The following is a 23,550-nucleotide window of genomic DNA, read 5'->3' as shown; positions in this document are numbered from 1 at the left end:
GCTTATGAGGAATGTATACTGCTGTGTTGAAGATGCAGTGAGTTGGAACACAATTGTTTTACCCTCTAGGACCCGGGTTCGATTTCGGTCTACATTGAAAGGATAAAGGTGTTCTGTTTTTGTGGGCTGTATGGATCTTATGTAAAGTGAATTTGGATTGGTTTAAATATGTTAACAGTAGATACAAGGGTATACATCTAAATTATCAGGGTGTAATTGTTACTATCCATTTTCCAACAGGGGTTTTTCTCAACTGTGACCAATAAGAGCTGTGTTTTACAGTAGTAAGGACTTATAGTGCCTGTGGCAAAGTTGCATCAATATGGGGAGATCAGTGGTAGGGTGTGGCAGAATTGGTGCAATCTTTCATTTTTAGTGTTTTCAATTCAGCAGGTTTGCTCCATTCTGTTAGGCCTGTAAACTTTCACCACTATCATAGCTGTTAAAATGTCAGAATTTTTTGCTGGCACAAAATTAAAAAGACATCACCAGCAGCAGGAGAAAAACATTTCATTGATGATTAATTTCCTCTGATGGTACATCCTTTTAGACAACTGGGGTCTAAAACATGGCAATATTGAACTTCTCTCCAGAACTACATTGCATTGTAGTGGAGATCCTGTGAGTTGGTGTGACTTCTCTCCAGTTAGTTTCTTTATTAAGTATTCTTGGTAGACATCACTGCATTTCAGACCGTATTCAATGCAAACAGCTGCTTGACACAACTCAGCACCAAAGCCAGTATTACTCAGAGGCAGTCACTAGTACTGATTGAAGGGATGGGGAAACAGACTGAAAGGGATGTTGAGGCTGGGGTTGCTCTTTTGATATTGGAATTAAAATACATTGTTGGGGTAAAAAGGAAGAAGCTTTACTATGTATCTGACTAACAAGTAATTAACGTTGATATTGAAACTTACCATCACTCCAGTTATCTCCAAAAATAAAAGAAACAATGTTAAATGCAAAACGAGAAATACACACTCGGATCTGATATTTGTTTGAAGGCTATATCCCCCGCAAATGAGACTTGACTCTACAGCCATTTATGAAATAACATAAACTTGTGAAAAAAAATCAGTCTTATATTCCAGTGTTGCTCCTCATCAAAAAACCCAGGGAATAGAAGAAGACTGCAAGATAGGGAACAGGTGACTATTTCTGACAGGCACTTTGCGGTAAGTCAGTGATACCTGAGCCTTAATGGTAAATATTGCAGGCTATTGGACTTTGGAAGACATCTCAGTGAAGCTTGATCCTGTCCTCTCCTGAGGCGCCAAACTCCATGATATTTTGGCTGCTCATATAAAGTAATTACAGTGAAGGAATTAAAAGAGTTATAGTACATAGACAGAGCAGGTCTTTTTTTTACTTCTCTTGTAATGTGGGCGACACTGACAGGACCAGCATTTATTTTTGGTTAATGTTATCCATGGGGAATAATGGACATGAAATCAATGCTATGTGAAATATAAATATAGCTAATTGAGAAATTAATACAGCTCTGTAACTATGTTCACGCTTACACTGCAGCCAAGGAGTGATTTACTGACTTGTCGATCAAGGATAAGTGACATTAGTGCTTAATCTTTTTGCCACGGACTCATTTTCAAACCTCTGTGGAAGACGTCGGGGGNTGTGGAAGGATTTATGTTGCACACTTTGTAATTCCACAGGTTACAAAAGCCTTATACAGGAAGAGTCCAAAGTATAGTCTGTTCACTCTTGGCCCATATGTACAAGTAGCACAGCAGAGGAGCTTTTATGGACATGGACTACATGCAGTGGTAACCAATGTTTCTAACAGAAATATCCTAATCTACATTAACAGGAAAGGGTTTCACAGTGTTAATGTGTAGGTAATAGGGGACAGTCAAGGCAGAATCTTACATCTCAACTGCCGTTATCCTGGCTTATTGCATGATGTGTTCATTTTATGGACTTCAAGCATCCTAGCTTGGATCCAAATAAGTTGAAGGTTTGGCTCATCGGGGACAATGACTATGATCTTACTCCCTGGCTAAGGAAGTCATTAATGAACCCTCAAACATCAGAAATCAGATACTATACTACCTTTACGAGAGCCAAAAATTTAAACGAAAGCTCTCCGCGCTCGGATTACTCAGGGGTACCATGACAGTAAGTACCCACAAAAACTGCAAGGAGTGAAGGAAGGGATATTTCCATTGGAGGGTATCTAGTGGATAGACACTGACAATAGCTCGGAGGAAAATGGGGATGAAGATGGTTAGGAAGAACATGGCACTGGTAGAGCTGTTCATCAATGTTTGTTACAAAATGTTTTTGTTGGTTAAAAGTACTATGATCTGCAACTGCAACTAAGAAGAGGTGGGACCCACTTGGGGTTTTGTTATTCATGTACCTGTCCTGCAAGAGATAAACAATTAAATGTCAAACATTAATATAATGCAATTTAAACCAAACCTTTACTTATTTATGTATTTACAATCTTTACATTGTGTATTTACAATCTTTACATTGTGTGTTTACAATATTTACATTGTGTATTTACAATATTTACATCATGTATTTACAAGACTTACAACATGTATTTACAATATTTGCAGACTGAACATATTTACAGCTCAAGCAATGTGCCTGTCCATCAGTGTGCTTTGCTGCATGTTGTCTCTTCCTAATACCCGCACACGGGCTTTGTCTATGTATCTACACACAACCTTTGCTAGGTTGTGTGGAGGTTATGGCCTGTAGACGGGGTGGTTGCCTCTTGAAGACAGGAAGGGGTTCATGCTAGCTGCTGTCCATGTAGCCTGAGAATGACCTCAAGACGCTTTTTTTTAAGGACAGAACATGGTGAAAGAATTCTGCTTCTTGTTCGCCTAAAAGTGTTGCGCTGTTGAAGGTGGACTTATCCTCAATGATGGGGTGCATCACTGGAGGGATAGATACGTGTTCAGAGTGCCCAGCCTATATCAAAATACTGTACTGATTTGAGCTGGTCCTGTAGGGGGAGATACACGAATGCAGCCCTACTGAATGCTCTCATTGGGATACCAATGCGGTAACAAAGGGGGCTGTCACCTCATCTAAAGAGTTGGTCAGCGTTTGCTGCAAACATGTTTGTATTGGATGTAGAGCCTGCTCCACCGAATCCTCATCAGACAGTTGCTCACCAACTACAACTGACACCTCTGCCATTTCCACCCTCTATCATAACACACTTTGATTCATTTGATTAGCAGTCTGTCATGGGATTTAAACCTCTCTTGATGTGCACCCCAGCATTATGAATGCCTGACCATCCAAGATGGTAATCTGAGGCAACAGACACGTCCACTAAGTTTCTCCATTGCTCTGTTGTTGAGACCCTCAAGGTCTCTTTTGAGTTGGAGCACACAGGTCCAGAGTCTCCATTGTACCATGTTTGGCTACAGAGCCTGTTCCTCCTTATAGGACATGTGATCCAGCTGCTTCAGATCAGCTGCAAGGTGGTACCTCTGCTCTCTCTATCCCCACTGTTACTGTGCTCTCCACCACTGGTGTTGTGTAACTTACCATTGTTGTGTAACTTGCCATACCATAACTTAAGTGTTCCAGGACGCTACTCTGCATGAATGGTACTATATAAATGCAAGTTGTTGTTGTTGGTGTACCATATACCCAGCCATACCTCGGGATTCACTGATGTGCTTGGCTTTGCGGTGGACTGTGACATAATGTTCATTATGGGCGAGGTGGAATTAGCATAATAAGACATGTCATCCATGGATGAGTCAAAGCTTTTGATTTCATCTTCATCTTCCTCCTCTGTGGTTTCCTCAGCTTGGGTTGTTGGCAGCTCTGCTTCAGTCATTGGTTCTTTAAATGCAGTAGCACAGTAATTATTGTCCATAGCTTCCTCAAAGTTCATTCAAAAAGTCATATACTATTTGCATCAAATAACTGCAAAGTGGATAGCTCTATGGATACTGCAACTTGGAGGAAGCATAGGATGTCACCTACCTTGGGTGACATGTCCCTCACCTATCAGTGGCATCACAACCTCTGATAATTCATTGTCAATGAGATGTGCAATTATTTCTTCTGCTGGCTTTAGTTTTGCCAGCACTGAATATCCACCCGGCTTCTTTATTTTTTGTTTTCTTGACAATGTCTTTTCCTGTTTAGGGAATGTAAACCAGGGGTAGAATAACTTTGAGAACAAAATAAGGCATACATACAGTAAAGAGTTAAATTTACAAGTGGACAATAATTCATGCTGTATTTAGAGTGAGCTAACATTAATAGATTCAAACTATGTGTGGTATAATACAATAAATGTCTGTGAGGAGTGTGAATTTTGCCATTCTTTGGAAGATTGAGCCTGGAAAATAACTTTTAAACCAAAGAATAATTTTTAAACCAAAAATAATATTTACCACACTTTCTAAGAGCCCAAATTACAAATATTTAAAAAAAATTATCTCACCTCAAAAGGAAAACACTGATAATAATCCTTGCATTTGATATAGCGCTTTTCACGCCAGGAGGACGTCCCAAAGCGCTTCACAGAACACACTGTAAGTGAATTGACTGTATATTTGTGGGCGAACACGGCAGTCAATTGCGCACAGCAAATGGTTGATCTTTGAAAGTCAGAGCAAAGGGAGGGTAAATGGGGAAATATTATCATTTAGTGCTGCCTAATTATTACACCATGTTTAGTTTGAATCAAGTGGTGTTAGTACACACTAAACATAGCAAATTGTGATGATAACTAACACCAGTGTTAATTATGCCAACTTTAAATTGTGAAACATCCACAAACATTACTCCTACATTGCAAACACTTAAATCATTCAGCAATATCATGCACAAGGCACCCTTACCTTGCTTTCCAAATCTCTTCTTGAACTACGAGGCAGTTCGAAAGGTGTTTTTGCTCATGTTGACTCTGTCCAGCTGTTATATCCTTCCATCCTAGTCTTTGCTGCAGTCATACAGCCATGAACACCAAACAAACTTTCTTGATGACTGGCCACAGTATCTTCAAATGCCATCTGAGTATTTGCACTGTGACGTCTTTCTGTGGCATCCCCACACTCTGATTTCCATTCTATTTCCTTTGGATATACTTATGATACCATTAAGTTTGATAAAGACTTAGTTGAATTGATCTACATTGTTGTGCTTGTTGCCATGATGATTAATGGTTGTTCTCATCGTGGCCTTCCATTGGTTGCATCAAACTTTTGGAGATGCACAGCATCATACCACACATACTTACTTAGTGGAATTATACTATTTATGCTAAGTTGTGTAAGGAATGCTTTGATTTCCACATAAGGACACACTATACATGAATCATATAGATTCACATAATTTGGACTGAAAAGTACCTGAGGTTATTCTATGGACTTTGTAAATTGAATGTGAACCACACTAAGTGGCTTAATTACTCTTAGCAAGAAATAGTGGGTTGCCAATTCTCCAGGTTTGTGTTGTGATTTTCATGGCGAAGGGGAATATTTTGAGCAATGTACAATTTTGTTAGTTTGTGCAGCTAGTGTTTAGTTCATCGAACGTGAGGTACGGACAAGACCCAATGGAACCAGTTGCAGTGGCCTTAAGATATGATTCCCCTGTCTATTTAGAAGGCACTGTTAATCATTTTAATAAGCAGATGGAATAGAAGGCATTTTAGGCAGTAAAATGGTAAATCTACAGATGACATGGGATTGAGGAAATGTGAAAAGTCTTTATAAACTCGTTAGCAAAAAAAATGTAAATGTTACAGTTACACTGCTCACTTAGCAAAACACTTTATGTAAATTGGGCAGATCACAATGTGCCAAATCACAATATGCTGCATTAAACTTGGGGTCCTTAGAACTTGTCCTTTGCCTATGTCACGTAACACATCATACTAGTCTTGAAAAACTAGAAACTAGTATTAAGGAGAAGACCTACTAATTCTGTTAAAGTTTTGACAATTTTTGTCCCAGCATACACTACCTAACCTTCAACGATGAAACGTGTCCCATCTGTATTATAAGCCCATAGAGGGTTCACACAGAGAAATCATGCCCAAAGCCTTGATCGTGATTGAGAACCGATGCTGCTTTTTCACTTTCCAAACACAGGAGCATTGAGGCCAATTGTAGTGGCCAACTGCTGTTCTCGTTGAGATCAGCAAGTTAACTCACCACAGGCTGGAGTTCGAACTTTTAACTTACTGTTCTGTGTGGCCCAGCACTGTTTTGCTAATTTTCACCATCTCACTCCATAGAGGAAGGGGGAAGATTGAAATCCATTAATGTTGCTATGCGTCTACATTGGCATGGATTGTCAAAGTTAAAACATTTAACTAGATCTTTGTGAAATTATGAAAATGTAATATTTAAGAGCAAAGTTTCTAAATTCAATCCGCGTTTCTGAGTTTTTACCAATATTATTTGTACTTAAAGATATGGGAGAAATTGTAGAGGAAGAGATAAAAAGTCATTTACCTTTGGATCGACACTTAACATGTTTCTGTCTCTCTTGGACTTGAAAACGAGTCCAGAGACATTCTTTGCAGTGACCTCATAATGTAGGCTGGCGTTGGTTGCACTCAAGTGTGAATCCCAGTTATAGAAGCTGTAGAAAGTGAACGTAGAAGAATAGATTGTACAATTGAAATGATTATCAAAGTGTGTTTTCTTTTGCCGTGCAAAATTTGGAGATAGGATAAACGTCTTTCCCCCACAAAATACAGTTAATTCACTTTACAGTATATTCTTTGAAGCACTTTGAGACGTCTCAATGACGTGGTAAGACGCTATATAAAATGTAATTATTATTATTATTACTTTGCTTAAGTTCCTTGCTCATGTGCTGTGACTTGAAGTTTTCGTGCTGAAGCTATTCTTTATTTAGAGGGTAATTTATGACTCTCCCCTTTTTCAAGTTCTGCCTGAAAACCTTCCTCTTCGACTGTGCTTACAGCTACTAACACCCACCCACCGCAGCTCAGATTAATTCACGGTTGAATTCTGATGGGTATTATTAATTTGCCAAGAAATTATATGCTTGAATCAGGACTTTTATTAACTCCAGATAAAACAACTGGTTTACAAACCCTTTTACCACAACCTTATTTCACCCTACATTCAATGAAAAATGAAAGCGCTTAACAAAAGTTTTTGTCACATCAATAATCAGATGAGTACTGCTGCTTCTTGTTTGCAGGTAGCAGCACATTGACTGAAGGAAGTGTGTTGTGCATTAAAGGCTGGATAATTACAGTACAGTTTATGCTTGGGTCAGGCTATATTGGAGTGTTATGCTTGGATCAAAAAGTCTGTACAATAGCACTGAGTAGGAAGTGGTTTAGTGTATTGGAATTCCACACTTGGGTCAGGTATGTATGCATTTATCCAGAGAACATTTCTTCTGTAATAGTACTCACTGAAACAATAGTGCAAGATGCTGACATTCCTACATTTTTCATTGGTGCTATAATTTTACCAATGATTCACAGAGCATTGAATTCTTTAACCCTTGTGTATGGACAGTGTAGAATTCAAACCATTCATGAAGAGCCTAGCTCAAAGCTCTGATTGTAGAAAATTACACTATTGTCATCTGATTTCGAAACAGGTCCATCTGTAGTTTAAAGTAATTAAAATTGTCAGCACAAATTCCTGGTAACCATTTGCAGATGTTTGGGTATCAACCTGCAAAACCGGAACACTAGGTAAATTGTGAAAAAAAAGTTTGCATTGTATGGGTTAAAGTTACATGGGGGCCATTTATTGGTTTTATTTGGCCTATGAACCCCAGCAATAAAATAACCTGTAGGCATGTCTTTTAAAAGAAAACACCTGCCCATTGAATGCTTACCTAAACGAAAAATGAGCAGTACGTGCAAATGTGGGACACAGCACTTTATTAAACCATGAAAACTTGGATCAAAGCAGACCATCTTCAGCATTCTCTGCTGAAAAACAGCCCATGGCTTTGATGTGTTACATGTGCAGAAAATTGTGAAACATCTTGGGCCGCAATAGCAACATAGCAACATGTGTTTGCCACTGGCAGTTGTTCGCATGAAAGATCTACTTATGGGCAAATTTTGAAACCATTAACGCTGCGTTTTGACAGAACTGGAATGTGGTCTGAAGAGGTTTGGGGGTTTAGACTGTCAAGTTCTTGAAATGATATTGCACATGTTGTCTCCAGGTTTTAGCTGCTTTTAAAATAGTGGTGAGATTTACTTCACACAGGAGTTTTGGTGTTACTTTTATTTTTCTCCAACTACTAACTCCTCTGAGTATTTCTAGAGTTTAAATATCACTTTGAACATTCTGTTTATTTGTGTCAACTATATATATGTACGTCACTGCAAAGAGCTGTAGTCACCTGAAACCATGTTTTCATGTTCTTGATGTGCAGCAATTTGTTTTGACATGTATCCTACCACATGAACAATATTTGAAAGATCTGAAAGTACATTCAAACACTGACCTTAAGAGGTTAACCATTTTACACTGATGAATTTCAGGAATTTCCATTATTTTCAATGGAAACAAGCCAGCCGTTTTTGGCCCAATTAGTTGGATAAGGGTTGATAACTGTTACATCAAGAAATATTTTAGACCTGTACATAAGATACATTTAAAAAAACAATACTGAAGCTTTATTTTAACAAGTTCGCTTGACTCCAGATAAATGGCTAATCTCAATCCAAGCATAATTCCCATCCAACTACAGAATTCCAATCCGCCAAATCACTTCCCATTTACTTCCATTCTAGGAAACTCCTGATCTAAGCATAATAGTTATTCATGTCAGCATATACTGAATCTTGTTATCTTGTTAACTCATTACCGCTTTACCCAGAAGTCAGCTTTGGAAGACGAAACTTACACTCAGTAACACCTTCTTGAAAATCTGTTATTCTTTGTTAATACCTTAAAGGGACATGACCTTTAGCTGCATTGAGAGAAACACATGCAATGGTGTGTAAGCTCCCATCAAACTCATCACTGCTTCATTTGTAGCTGCTCCTGTTGTGAGAAAAAATGTCTGGTGGATGGTCTCTTCTACCTTCATGACTAACAGGCACTTGTGCTTGAAAAATGGGCCCCTTTGAGGACCAGTGGTACAAGCAGATTTTGGGCAAGCTGAAAATCCTGACAGTAAACATCTGCAATCACAATATTGCTGGATTACACAGTCACCACAACCGTTTTAAAGAGATTTCAAACCATGTTAGCTTCAAGGAATGCTTGCATTTGAAGGTTAAGCTCTTCAAAGATTTTAACCTTACCACTGGCCAAAAAGAATCATAAGGTCTTTCACTTTGCTACAATTGAGCATCTGGAACAGGCTCCCCAGGGAGACGGTTGAAGCAAGAAATGTTGATTCTTTCAAACGCATATTACATAGTTTTCTCTAAGGAAATAATGTTGTAGGATATAGTACATAGGTAGTTTGGAACATATGTGCATGCGACTATCCGAAAGATGGAAGGCAAACTAGATGGCCCTTGGTCTCATTTTTCGTCTAGCATTTCTTAAGTTCTTATGTGGATATTCCCACTATTTCATTCCAGTAAGGATTCACCTCTTCCGCATTTGTAGGTTCACATGATCAGGGTTTGCAAACTTAACAAGAAACAGAGGATGGATACTCACTGCACTAAATTTACTGCCTTATGGAGAATAAACCCTTCCTAGAGTTAATGTAGGTAAAACATTAAAAGACATAATCAACCTTTCATCTGTGTTTGCAGATTATACATTTGCTGTACTGAATGCTGGTTTTATCTGCTAATTACACGTGTTTAGAGAACCTGTTATGAAATGTTGTATTTTCCATCTCATTTTTTTTAAAATTGCCCAAATTCTAATTGCGTTCCAATAATGAATATGCATTGGCCCTGCCTGGTTGTAGACCTACTACATGTTGTTGCATTTACCAAGTGAGAGAGAGCACTCTGTGACAAGCACTCCCCAGAGGAAACACGGTTGTACATGTACAGTATCAGTTTACAAAACCCTGCTTTAAACACCTTCAAAGTACAAATAGCCTCAACCCCAAATTGTTTTTAAGTTCTGTTTACATTGCTAATCGCAAATCAGATCAAAGTAGATCTCAAATGTGCCATAAACTAACTTCCAATATAACACATTGGTCTCCACTTCCAGCACACCCTCATCTGAGGGTAAGAAGATAATTTTTACATTGAGACTAATTGGAGGCTTAGAACAGTATCAGTTTTTACTGGGTATTCGTTGCTGTGTCAGTCCTACACTGTATATAATTAAACAAACCAAAAAAATCTTTGGATCCTTTACAGTGGTAGTTGACATTCACATGCATAAGTCTTCAGCAGATCAATATGGAGAGAACCAGCAATAGAAACAAGGCAGCTCGACAATGTATCCTTAAAGTCTCTGATTATGGCACTGGACTCCGCATAAATACTTGAAAACTCCCTGCCAATCATGGCAGATCTTCGTCATACTGCATCACAAAAGGCCAATGGCTTTGATGTGTGCTTTCAATTATGAGCATTTGTGGTTAAAGGGAACTCCTTTTTATCACCTTCAATTTAATATATGTAACAAGCGTCCATCCAACACATCCTCAAACTACAAGCAAAGATAAAGCCGCATAATTGGATTTGTGTTGACACATCCCGGGTAGATTCTTGCAAAAAATGTGCCCCGGGTTAAAATTCCAAACAGTGAATCCAACAAACCACTTGGGTTAAGATGTTTAATGCCTACATTTGCACTTTGTGTTGGCTATTCCCCTTTTTTATATAAAAAAAACTATCAGAGTTCCCCCCAAGGCTCAGTTGGTAAGCCATTGGCTAAACAGAAGTGATTAGGTTGAATTCTAGATTTGTACTAAATTATCTGATTTCAGCCAAGGCAGCAATGTTCTAGAGTTGACCTTAGTCTGAAGAGGGAATAAATCAAACAGTGTTCCCATTCCCTATTGCTATCTGAAAATTGCTTAAATTTGGATGCTGAGCGAGAACAGGATTAGACCTGCATGGTAGAATAGCTATCATACACATGAAGAATGATTACTGGTGAGATACATTTTACTTTATTGTGCAAACAATGTTTCAGACTATACTGAAATGTAAGGGGAACTGCATGCACAGTTTTAACAGCTGATGTGTGACGGACTGTCTCAGGATACAAAAGCAAATCCAGACTTAAAATAGACCAACCTAATGAAATTACCAAGTATGCATCCTTAGCTGGACAAAGTCGCTGTTAGATAGTCAAAGACTTCTGTACCTGGGTTTCTATACCTGGGTGCCATATGCAGGAAGCCAACCAGTCAGGATACAAAGCTGGACTAACCAGTGACTATCCTCCTTGGTGATGAGGTAAGCAGAAGTCCTAATAGGTAGTCAAAGACTCCTTCTTCCATTGCAACATTAATTTCAATTTACAGACATAATAAGATTGTAAAATTGCTAAGTGTAACACTAAACATTGCAAATGACTTCACTGGTAAATATAGATTTACCAGAGTACTGCTCTGAAGGGCAGGATAGGATGCTTCCATAATTCTCAACAGGAGTTTCCGATTTCAACTGTGCCACTGGGAAGGGCTGGCAATCTCCCCACACACAGAGGAAAGGGAGGAGGGTGATCACCGAGTGGGTTTCTCTTCCACACCTCCTAGTGGTAGAGTGGGAAAGATGTGCATCAAATTAAGTGCACATCATCACATAGAAAGCAGTGTTATTTCTTATGACTCATTGAAGATAAAAATCTAGGCATCTTACTGTGGTTACACTTGTAATCTTTCAAGGACAACATCATTACACATCAACTGAATTGAGTATTCCAGCCAATGATTTGCTGCTGAAAAAAAATTCTTTCCACATAGCATCAACAGATCAGACTTATTTTTATGGTTCAAAACAACTTTGTTGTATGCACTGCAAAAACAACTATTGGGAGCAGACTAGCTGATACAGTGGATTAGCAATGTTGTCTTTTCACCTTGTGGGCCCAGGCCTTGAAGGCAACTCAGACTGATAGAATAAAAATCTCCTGTTTGTCAGCTGTAAAGGTCCATTTTGGAATCAGTTTGGGCAGTCTCTTTAGTAGATATTGCCCTATTTTGTCACTGATTATTGGCCTGACTCATAAAGCTTGGCTGATAGGGGAATTGGAAATGTCCCACTTATAATGTACTTGCGTTCTTCTGAGGTTAAAGTTTAAAGGTTATGCAGTATTGTTGAGTGAGAGCAGAAGCAGCTTTCTTCTGCTTTTTATTTGTGCTAATCCTGAGCTGAAAGGGTTTGATGCTGCCACCTGAAGTGGGAAAGTATTCCATTTTCTAGTGCAAACAAACCCTAACCTTAATGATTGCAATGTCATAAAACATACAGAATTGAAAATAGAAAAGGTATCCGACAGGAAATAACATGAAAATATTCTTGTTGAGCGATTCAGAAACCAATTTCTTGATCTCTCTTGTGGCTTATAATTAGATTAGTTATTTTAAATTGGTAAAAATCAGTAATCATTGGGTTTCTTCCAAATCCAGGAATAAATCCCCATCGTTAAATAGTTTTTAAAAAAATATTTTTAATACTGTTTTGAACTACAAAATAACAACAACAAGATGCATCTATATAGCGCTGATCATGCAGGATAGTTTACCAGAGTGCTTGACAGTGGCGGAACACGACGTCGAGCCGGGGAGAGAGGGGAAGGCGCGATCTTAAGATAGGGAAGGAAGGGGCAAGGCAGAGGGATAGAGGAAGAGTGTTCCGGTATTTTGGGGCGTAGTGGCTGAAAGCGCGGCCACCACTGGTGAAGCAGAGGGCACAAGGGAGATGCAGGAGGCCGGAGCCAGTTGAGCGGAGGGTAAGCAGGTCGGAGAGGTAGGGAGGTGCCAGGCATGAAGGGATTTCAAAACAAGTGTGAGGATCTTGAAATCGATCTGTTTGGCGACAGGGAGCCAATGGAGCCTGGCTAGAACTAAATAGCCGACTTCTAGGTCATAAGATTGTCAAGGTTGTCACTTCCTGCAACCCTGCATGTGTACACTATGCCTCATGTTCAGGAAGTGAAGGTTGTCTCTGTCTCGGTCGTCTGGTTCATGAGCCAGTTAGTCCAAGACACTGTTGATGATAGAATAGCCAACCTGGTTCATGAACATGAGTTGGAGGAGCAGACCCGGTCACTGGGAGCAGCAATTCTTCCCACTCACTGTTAACCTGGCTAGCCAAAGCTCTATTGGGTATGATGGCCCTCACTGGACAAGCAGCAGGAAACTAGCTCGACAGTGCTCAAAGGCAAGCTATGCAGTTTTAGTTGGTTAGGCTCCAGCGGTACCTCAACGTATGTTAATTTGTACCTAATACTTTGGATTTAGGTGAGCAGGATATGTTCGTCCAGGGAGAGAGTGCATGTTCCACTTCAGACATAGAAAAATGTCCATGTGTAGATGGCATACATTTATGTAACTCTCAGTCTGGTTTGGTTACTCTTAAACATGATGATGGATTTCCACCATGTGGACTAAACAAAGTGAAGCAACACCCACTTACAACTCAGGCTCCCAGTTAATTTTGTGAAGTGCTTTGAGACGTTCTCCTGACGTGAAAGACACTATACAGAAGTAAGTTGTTACTGGCGTATAATGCTCATGTGGAGTGCACAGAAAGTGATGTTCAAGACAACCTTACAACAACAATTTACATTTATATGCCCGTATTTCCTTTCATGTCGGGAGGACATTTCAAAGCGCTTATCACCATTTGTCAGCGAAAAAGATTGCGAAAATTTGATAAACCCTGACAAAAAGGTAAAACAGAATTTCATTTTATCTGTCGAAAATTAAAAATAATAAAAGGTCGAAAAAGCAGTAACCCAATTATTATGCAATTATAACGTGATTTTTTTGTAAGTGCTCCCACCGACTTGTTTGTCTGTGTATATATCGCTGATTCCCTTCAATTTTCTCAACAAGTTTAGTGAAGTAAATTTTAAAACATTTAGTTCTAATGTTGCAAGTTAATTTTTATGGGCCTATAAAATATTATTATGGCTGATTTTCATCACTGTCTTGGGAAAGCTCACTTGGTGAACCTTAAAATTAATGGCAAGGTGAAATAAATAATAAAAAAAAAGTTTCTCCCAGACCACAAAATGCATTGGAAGGTCTCAAAGGATGGAGGGAAAATGTGAGATCCATTGAGTTTGAATTCGATCACAGCTACTCGTATTCAGAGTTTCTTGCCTTAGCTCTATTTAAAATAAGTATTTATCGAGTTTACTGTCTTTAGTTTGCCATTCGCCTTTTAACAGGTGATTTTTGGTGTGTATTGAGCTTACTTTCTGCAAAATAATTTCTAACCTCCCACTAAAGAAGCAGCACGAAAGTTAACTTGAAATGGTATTGAAAGAGGGTGAATTTCTGAAGACCGCTAAATTTATGGACCTTGTCAAGTGGGAAAATCCTATTCTCTGCTGAACCATACATATATGAGCCATAACATTGTGCCTTTACACTGGAAAATTCAGTTATAAGTCCACACCATAAGTTGGAAAAATAATGGTCTTGCTGCAAACACCATATATTACTAACTTTTAGAGAATCACCTCTATTATTTCTTGAAATAAATATGTGGGTCAAACGTGCAGTATTTCTTAACAGATAAGTATTTCTCAACTCTCCGTGACATTATTCTACATGAAGAATTCTGTATAAATGCAAAATGTTGTTAAAAGCAATCCGAGTCATGCAAATGGGGACTTCTGATAGCCCAAAATATGTCAGGCTGACCTGTGGGAAGAGCACTCCAGTGATTTACTTCCAGAGCAGAGTTCCCATGGGTCAACAGAATTTCTAACACTGCAAATTACATCTCACCAAAATGGCTAAGTCTCATCTCCAGCAAAATCGGACTTTGCCTTGAGTCAAATCTGTCCACTCACTTTCACTGAAAGGAACTAGGTTTAATTTAAAGGATTTTTCAACAGCAGTGTATTTTTATAAACTGCATTGTACCGCCCAATAGGAAACAGGAAATAGCCTGGGGTGTGAGGCCATATGGTTGCTGAGCAAAACGTAAAGCTGTTTGGACTGCAATTCAAATCACATGGTTCAATAGCATTTCAATTCAAAGCCCAAGTTACAAAAAAACACAGAAGGTAATTAATGACAGGAACACATTGCCTAGAAGGGTGGCTGAAGCTAGGACACTGGACTTACTTTAAAAAAAGCATAATACTGTAATGGGAGGATGGAAGGCTGGATATTCTGGAGAGAGATCAGATGGGTCGAAGGGCATTCTTTATCTGAACTAATCTTGTGATCTTGTGATTAACAACATTTCAGGTGACTGTCCATTTCTGCGATGGCACTTACTTCCATTGTAGAATAAAATAGTCAAAAATGTGAGAATATAATTTCATCAAATCCATTTGCCAACTTTCACAGTGTGTTTAAAGGACATGATGAACTTCAGTCTTGCAATGACAATAAACAGTGTGAGGCAGCAATTACCAAGGCAAGCAAGATGCTGAACTGTATTGCCAAATTAAAACTACATGGAAGTCATGCTTAAACTGTACAGTAATATAGTTAGAATTACACCTGAGATGCTGTGTTCAATTTTGGTTGCCACAACATAAGGGTTTGTCCAGATAGAGCATTCAACAAGGATGATCCTCAGTGTGAGAGGGCTAAGCTGTGAGAAACTACTAGATAAGCTACAGTTCTTCAACCTTGAACAGAGGCATCTCAGAGGGGACCCCTGGAAGCTCTAAATTGCGAAGTAGTTTTTAAAAAATTAAATCCACAACAATGTTTTCAAACACATCAATGCAACAAGTCAGGAGATTATAGGTTCAGGATTGTGAATTTAAGGAAAGTATTTTTCTACAGAATAATTAACAGCTGGAACATATTAACAGGAAGGATGTTAATGGCCAAGATGCAGGACTCATTTAAGAGACAGCTTGATGCTATAATGAGAAGAAAGTGGCTATTCTGGACGGTTGAGCTCAAATTAGTCGAAGGGCTTTCTTCATCTGTACCTCTTTTGTGATCTTACAAACTGTAAGAGCAATATCATCTGATGATCTATGCTACAACACACCCCACACCCCAGTCCATCTGTCATTGGTATGCATCAAGAAGATCATTGGATTATGAGATGAATGGCAGAGGATTGTATATTTGTTAAAAAAGCTGGAAAATCAGTATGCATTTGTTGCCAAATTCTGAAAATTAGTTGTTAAACAAGTCATTTGTATTCAGTGACAGAAAATGACTGCTTATCTCAACAAACCATGTTAACCAGATGTTCAACTAATCGACAGATGTTATTTGTGGCAGACTTGACTTTAGTATTGCTGGAGTAATATATATGTCATAAGTGGGTGCATACACTTGAGAAATAAATATTATTCCGAGAACTGTCAACACATTTCTTAAAACTACAATTGGCACGAAACTGGGCAACAAATGCCTGCTGCATATGAACAGGCGAGAATAAATCATCCTCGTTTGTTGATTGATTGAATCTAGTTGTCAACAAAATTAATATTGCGCATGCAGTGCTAACAGCAGCAATCTTCTCAGTATTTGGTTAGAATGGGAAATCCCATAATAAACATAAAACCAAAAATTCCCTACTATTAGGGATGTCTGTGGTAGACTCCATCATCAACTACATTTATATAAAGAAATTGACGTCCCAGTTATTGAAAATTGCTTCAGTTAGGTTGCTCCAGATAATACAAAACAATTTCCATAATATATAGTGCCTTTTACATCAGGAGGACATCTCAAAGTTGACGTCTCACGGTGTTGGGGGTGGAAGCTGAAGGAGGCATGGAGAGCACATCATATTAGTAAAGAATTGTAGAATTTACACCATTATGGAATTTACAGCAATGCAGCTTTGATAGCACTCTGAAGTCCAACAAGTTGTGAACATGTACACCAAATAATATAAAGTGCACTCATGCCAGAAATTAACTGAAATTAGAACCCAGTTTATACTCTCATTTGGAAAGTAAATTGCCCACAATATCCCATGTACTCAGAAAAAAGGTTCACAGAAATTCATGGATGCATATTTTGTTGGTCATGTCAGAACCACAATGACCATCAATGATCATTTGTTGTCAGGCTGGCTCAGTTGGTAGCACTCACCTCTGAGTCAGAAGGTGGTGGGTTCAAGCCTTATGTTGGGACTTGGAACTCATATAGTCTAAGCTGATGCTCCAATGTAGTGCTGGAAGTGTGCTGTATTGTTGGAGGTGCAACATTACCAGAAGCCCATCTGCCTGTTCAGGTTGGACATTAAAGCACTAATCAAGGCAGTTTCTCCTAGTGTCCTGGACAACAATCCTCCAAAATAAAAAAATGGCTATTTGTGGGTCACTGGCATTGCTGTGTGTAGATTGACTGCTGTGTTCATCCATAAAACACAGTCACTTCACTTTACAAATATATCCCACGAAGTGCATTGGCATGTCATCCTGATGTGAAAGGCACAATACCAAATCCACGGATTATTAATATTATTAATGCTTCACAAACCTTCTCCCTTGTTCAAATACCCAGGAGATATAGATAATCCATTCCACTGGTTTTCAGCTCCTTCAGCCGAATTGGAACCTGCTTCTCTAATGCTATAATCCTAGAGTTCCCAAAACATGTGTTGAGTATTGGACAATTGACTAATCCTCACTTTTGGCCATTTTGTAGAGAGTTAAAGTCGGGTAATCAGTGCTCAAAGTCGGGTGTATGATGCTTCTGATTAACAATGGATCAGCATGAGATCTGTGTTGAAGCAAGGACATTCTCTATCAAAGGGTACTATAAGAGGATTCTCCATATTCCAAAAGACAAGTTTTGATTTTACACATTAAAAAGAATATCCTTGGCATTATAAAGAACATTACATTGTTCAGTGAAGCTAGAAACAATGTGGTCTTAAGTGTAACATTCGAAAAACAATATGGAAATAGTGATTGTTGGATAGGTCATGGCCGACTCTCTAGCAATTTGCTCGGACAGTGATCTCAGTTTCGACATGTGTGGAGTTGCAGTTCAAGCGGAATTCCAGAGGATCGTAGCTGATACATCCAAGATTCATTATTTCCAATCCTTTTGAGAATCTCGCAATTTAGACCCCAATGCTGTTGAAAGGTCAGCCAGGTTTCAGTAATGGTGGTTTAACAAGTCGGAAACAATAACAAATTGCTAATGGTTTGACGAGGACTTTGTCCTGGTCTTTTTACACACACACATATATATATATATTTCAATTGAAGCTTTCCATATGTTTGGGATAGTTTTTCCATGTTCTAAATAAATATAGAAGAATCTGCACATATTTGACTGCAATTAATCATGGTTGTAACCTTCACTGACTTATTTGGATTATTTCTCAATAAAGCTTCCTAACATAAGGTTCGTCAGAACAAATAGTTTTCAAGTAGTTTCCATGTCATAATGTTGTAAATATTCCATGGAGATAGAAAACACACATAACAACACATTCGAGCTGGTTTACTAAATACAGCTAGAAACAATGTGTTGGGTGTTTATTCTTCTCTTGATGTAAAATATAACCCTCTTTTCTCTATTTGGTACAGACTCAACAATATCATTCACATTGTGTTCACACTGTTTATTAATGAATTATAAAGGCAACAAAATGACTGTGGTAGGAAATTGCAATGTTACACTGGTGCAATTTGGGCTGCTCAAGTAATTAAGGAGCCTTATCTGATGTTGAAACTAGAAAATCCATTCTGCTTTGCACAAAGTGTAGTGACTTCACAAATTTCTCTTATCAATGCACTAAGATTCCCACTATAAATGCCTATCGCCAACTTGATATACTAACAGGAAGGAAAATACCATCTGCTATGTACCCAACTGTGTGCTATTGCAAACTGATGATACTTCTTATATCAACAAAATACACATTTGGCTCCCAAATTGGATGGGATTCAATTAAATTTATTAGAGCAACAACTTGCATTTATGTAGCACCCTTCACAAGGGGCAGCGTCCCGGAGTGCTTCACAGTGGCAGAGTCTGACAGCGAGCAAAGGGGAAAGGAGTGAGCAGGTGACCATAACCACAATCAAAAAGGAAGGTCTTTAGACGGGATTTGAAGGTAGGGAGGGAGGGGGCAAGGCAGAGGGATTGAGCGAGAAAGTTCCAGATTTTTAGGGCCAAGTGAAGGCCTGGCCGCCAATGGTTGAATGGAAGGCACGAGGGACAAATAGAAGGCTGGAGCCAGCCGAGCAGAGGCAGCAGGTGGTGGAGTGGGGGGTAAGCAAGTCGGATAGGTAGGGAAGTGCAAGGGAATGAAGTGATTTGAAAATGAGTGAGAGGATCTTAAAGTAAATTTGTTCGGTGATTCAGAGCCAGTGGAGTCTGGCAAGAACTGGTGTGATGGGGGTACGGAGTTTTATGCTGTTGAGTATGCGGGCAGCGGAGTTTTTAATTAATTGGATTTTGTATTCATTGGAGACCAGCGAGGAGGGCATTGGAACAGTCCAGCTGGGAAGTGACGAAGGCATGGACGAGGGTTTCGGCTGCATTGGTTGTGAGATACGGATGGAGGCGGGCAAATTGATGGAGGTGGAAAAAAGCGATCCTGGTCAAGGAATGGATGTGTGGTAGAAAGGAAAGCTGGGGATCGAACCTGACACCTAAGTTGCGCATGGGTTCTGAGAGTCTGAGGGAGAGCCAGGGAGGTTGTGGAGTTCAGACCTGTAGGAGAGAAGACTTTGATGGGAGCCAAAGAATATGGCTTCCATCTTGCCGACATTCAGCTGCAGGAAATGAAATACATAGAAATGAAGTCATTTTGTGAAACTCTTTGAAACACTGTTTTACATGAAAGGTGAAATATAAAAATGAGATTTGCTTCTTCTCTGGTTGACGTGGCCGGTAGCATCTCATTGGGAGTGTTAGTGGAGGAGGCCCACATCCCGGAACAACCAGAGATAATCTCCCCATAAAGCTTCGCTCAATGTCACGACATTGCAAGCACTAGCAAGTCACGCCAGCAACAAACTCTGCTTCCTTTTAGTCATAAAAAAACAAGCAGTAATAGATTGGCTGGCATTCAGTGTCTTCAATCACATTCTACACACTGTTATGATAAGGTGGCATAATTTATAACACATTTTATTTCCTATTGCAGCAACTAACATTGCAGTTCATTTTACAATTCTACGAGCTTGACTTTGCAGCTAGAAGCAAGCATAATGAAGCCAATGCGATTTATTCTCTGATAAAATAAGGTGCACAATACCTCCTAATTGGAAAATAGATTGGAGGTTATCAGAATGAGAACGATCAAATAGTCAAATAGAACAAAATAGGTCTGAAAACACTTTTTTCAGATAAGCAGTACGTCAAGTATCTACAATCAGAGCTGAGGCTTCATGAGCTGACATGAATGTATGGGGTTCCCTGCTAGAGATGCAGTTTACGCCACAATGCACTATTTCCAGTTTCAGGCACCACTAACAACACCTCGGTTTTCCTTAGAACATTGAATGCATTGCTTACATGCTTGATGGGTTAGATTCTGCACAGTCTATGGAAATAGTAGTTTTGATGGGCTGATTGTTTATGGACGTTTCTTATGTTCTCGGGTATTTACGAATGACTAAGTTCGGGAACATTTAATGTAAACATTCATAGGCTAATCATAGCACAGCTGACTGGCACAACAATGTAAAAGAAATGAAGCAGCCATAACGATTTGATGAGGTAAGTTATAAAATATGATGTTTATGCATTGTTAATTCAAGACTCAGATACCAATCCATTCTTGAAGTGTAACATTGTCCAAAACATATAACTCCTGTAAACACTCCTGTAGAAATGTAAATACACTTTATTTCATAATTTTCTGTACCGGGAACAAAATTCATAAATCATGTGTGTTCCATTGCTTTACTGTATTATTTGAATCCAGCTGCTGCCTCCTTTCTTATTGTTGGCAATAGAGAACATATTTGGCTTCCATAATTGTTAAATATGACAATAGGATTGTTTCCCCCACTGAATATTTGGAAAATTAAATAAGTTAATAAATTAAATAAGCTTACTGCCTGTTAATAGCTTTATCATCTTTGCGATTACAATAACCTAAAAATACTCCAGTTTTTTCTTTCAGTGCCTCTTAGTTTACTTTTATGTTTTGGCTACAACTTAGGCAGGGAGAGAACTCCAGTTTTTATATTCAAATAAACATATATGTGTTTTTAAATGTATTCGTCAATACTTCAAAAAAGGATTGAGAAAGAAAATGTGTGCTGTTGATGCATTGGCCTCAGTGATGATGAACGAAGATGATATTTGGCGACAATTGACAACAATGAAAAATGATGGTACCAACTATACAGATTCCAGGCATCCCCAGCTTCTGATTTCCAAGCAAAGGTAAGTGGGAGAGACAGAGAGAGGTTTCACTGTGATCCAGGTCCCTAAGAGCCTCAGAGAAAGTGAAGCATCACCCTGACACAAGTGACTGAAGGCCTCAGACTGAAAGAGGCTTCCCTCTGATCCAAGTCACTGAAGGTCTCAGAGAGCGCAAGGCTTTACTATGACCCAAGGCATTGAAGGCTTTAGAGAGACTGAAGCCTCAAGCTGATCCAAGTCACTGAAGACTTCAGAGAGCGTGAGGTTTCACCCTAACCCGTCTCTAAAGGTCTCAGAGAGAGTGAGGTGACAATGTGTTGACAAATCTGTTATACATTACAATTTCCCATGTATTCTTAAAGATGGAGAAATTGAGAAGCTGGTATGAGTCCCCAACCTCCTGACGTTTATCCAGTGAATCCAGGCTGATTCAAAGACTTTCAAAGCTTCATATCATATCTTTCTTTGCTTTATATTATTTAGCTTTTTCACTACAAAATCAACAACAACAACAAGATTACATTTGTATAGCACCTTTCACGTAGGGAGGATGTCCCAAGGTGCTGGACAGAGTACAGCATTTCAGACCTGAGCTGGGGTCAGGGTGGGAGAAGGGAGGGGAGGGGAAGGGGTGTGGCCGATGGCATGGTCGCAGAGGAAGGTTTTGAGGCGGGACTTGAAGGAGGCTAAGGAGAGGACGAGGCGGAGTGATTGGGGGATTGAATTCCAGAGGTTGGCAGCAGAGTGACTGAAGGCTCTCCCACCAATGGTGGAGCGGGTGGGTCGGGGGACGTGGAGCAGGCCAGAGCCGGCTGAGTGGAGGGAGCGAGGGTTAGGAGGTCACAGAGGTAGGGTGGAGAGAGGCCATGGACGGCTTTGTAAGTGAGGACCAGGATCTTGAACTGGATCCTCTGAAGGATAGGGAGCCAATGGAGTCGGGTGAGAATGGGGTCACAGAGTTTGGTGCGGGAGAGGACACGGGTTCCAGAGTTCTGGATTATCTGCAACCTGTGGAGGGAGGAGTTGGGAAGGCCGACAACCAGGGCGTTTGCATAGTCGAGCCTGGAGGTGATGAAGGCATGAACAAGAGTTTCAGTGGCCTGAAGAGTGAGGTAGTGGCTGAGTCGGGCGATGTTACGGAGGTGAGGGAAGGCAGAGCGGGTCATGGCTTGGATGTGGGGAAGAAAAGACAGTTGAGGGTCGAACAAGACACCCAGGTTCCTGACTGGCTGGTGAGTTGTAGTGTGCAACCATGGAGGTTGATGCTGCCAGAGCCTGAGTTGCTGAGGCGCTGGCGCGAACCAATCAGGAGGGCCTCAGTCTTGTTCACATTCAACTGTAGGAAATTTGCCCTCATCCAGGACTTGATGTCCGACAGCCAGTCTGTCGGTCCTGGAGTTGAGGGTGGAGGCAGAAAGATAGAGTTGGGTGTCGTCCCCAAACATATGGAAGTTGACCCCATGTCTGCAGATGATGTCACCAAGGGGGAGCATATACAGTTTGAAGAGGAGAGGACCAAGGACAGAACCCTGGGGGACGCCAGATGTGACAGTGCGGGGGCTGGAGGAGAAACCGTTAGAGGCAACAAAGTGGAGACAGTGAGAGAGATAGGATTCGATCCAGGCAAGGGCAGGTCCACGAAGAGTAAGTAAAGAGGAGAGGCGGTGTATGAGGATGGAGTGGTCGACAGTGTCGAAGGCGGCAGAGAGGTCGAGGAGGACAAGGAGGCAGAAGGAGCCCTGATCACAGATGTTCAGAATGTCATTAGTGACTTTGACCAGGACTGTTTCCGTGCTGTGGGCAGTGAGGAAGCCGGATTGGAGGGGTTCAAAGAGGGAATGGTGAGAGAGAAAGGAGCGGAGCTGGGACGCAATGACTCGTTCCAGGACCTTGGAGAGGAATGGGAGGTTAGAGATGGGGCAGTAGCTGGAGAGGAGGGATGGATACAGGGAAGGTTTTTTTCAAGATGGGGGTGATGACGTCTGTTTTTAGGGGGGTGGGAACTGAACCATGGACAAGTAGAGGTTGATGACGTCGGACAGGAGAGGGGCCAGAAAGTGGAGCTGGGAGATGAGGAGAGAAGTGGGGATGGAATTGAGGGAGCAGGTGGTGGGTTTGAGTTTGCGAGCAATCGCGGTGAGGGAG

At 40.1% G+C, this 23,550-nt stretch overlaps 1 protein-coding gene across 1 annotated transcript in view; it reads right to left on the bottom strand.

Moving 5' to 3' along the window:
* The window catches only part of cfap299 (cilia and flagella associated protein 299), a 246,965-nt gene that overhangs the window by 311 nt on the left and 223,104 nt on the right, over window positions 1–23,550 (bottom strand). The window contains exon 5 of the mRNA XM_007896966.1: window positions 6,471–6,600. Within this exon, the coding sequence (XP_007895157.1) occupies window positions 6,471–6,600 (130 nt within the window). The remainder of the gene's footprint in view (window positions 1–6,470; window positions 6,601–23,550) is intronic.

This window comes from Callorhinchus milii, unplaced genomic scaffold, assembly GCF_018977255.1.
Source record: "Callorhinchus milii isolate IMCB2004 unplaced genomic scaffold, IMCB_Cmil_1.0 Scaffold1, whole genome shotgun sequence".
In the NCBI taxonomy this organism is placed as follows: Eukaryota; Metazoa; Chordata; class Chondrichthyes; order Chimaeriformes; family Callorhinchidae; genus Callorhinchus; species Callorhinchus milii.
The sequence above is the reverse complement of the archived record's forward strand: the minus strand, read 5'-3'. Positions and strand labels throughout refer to the sequence as shown.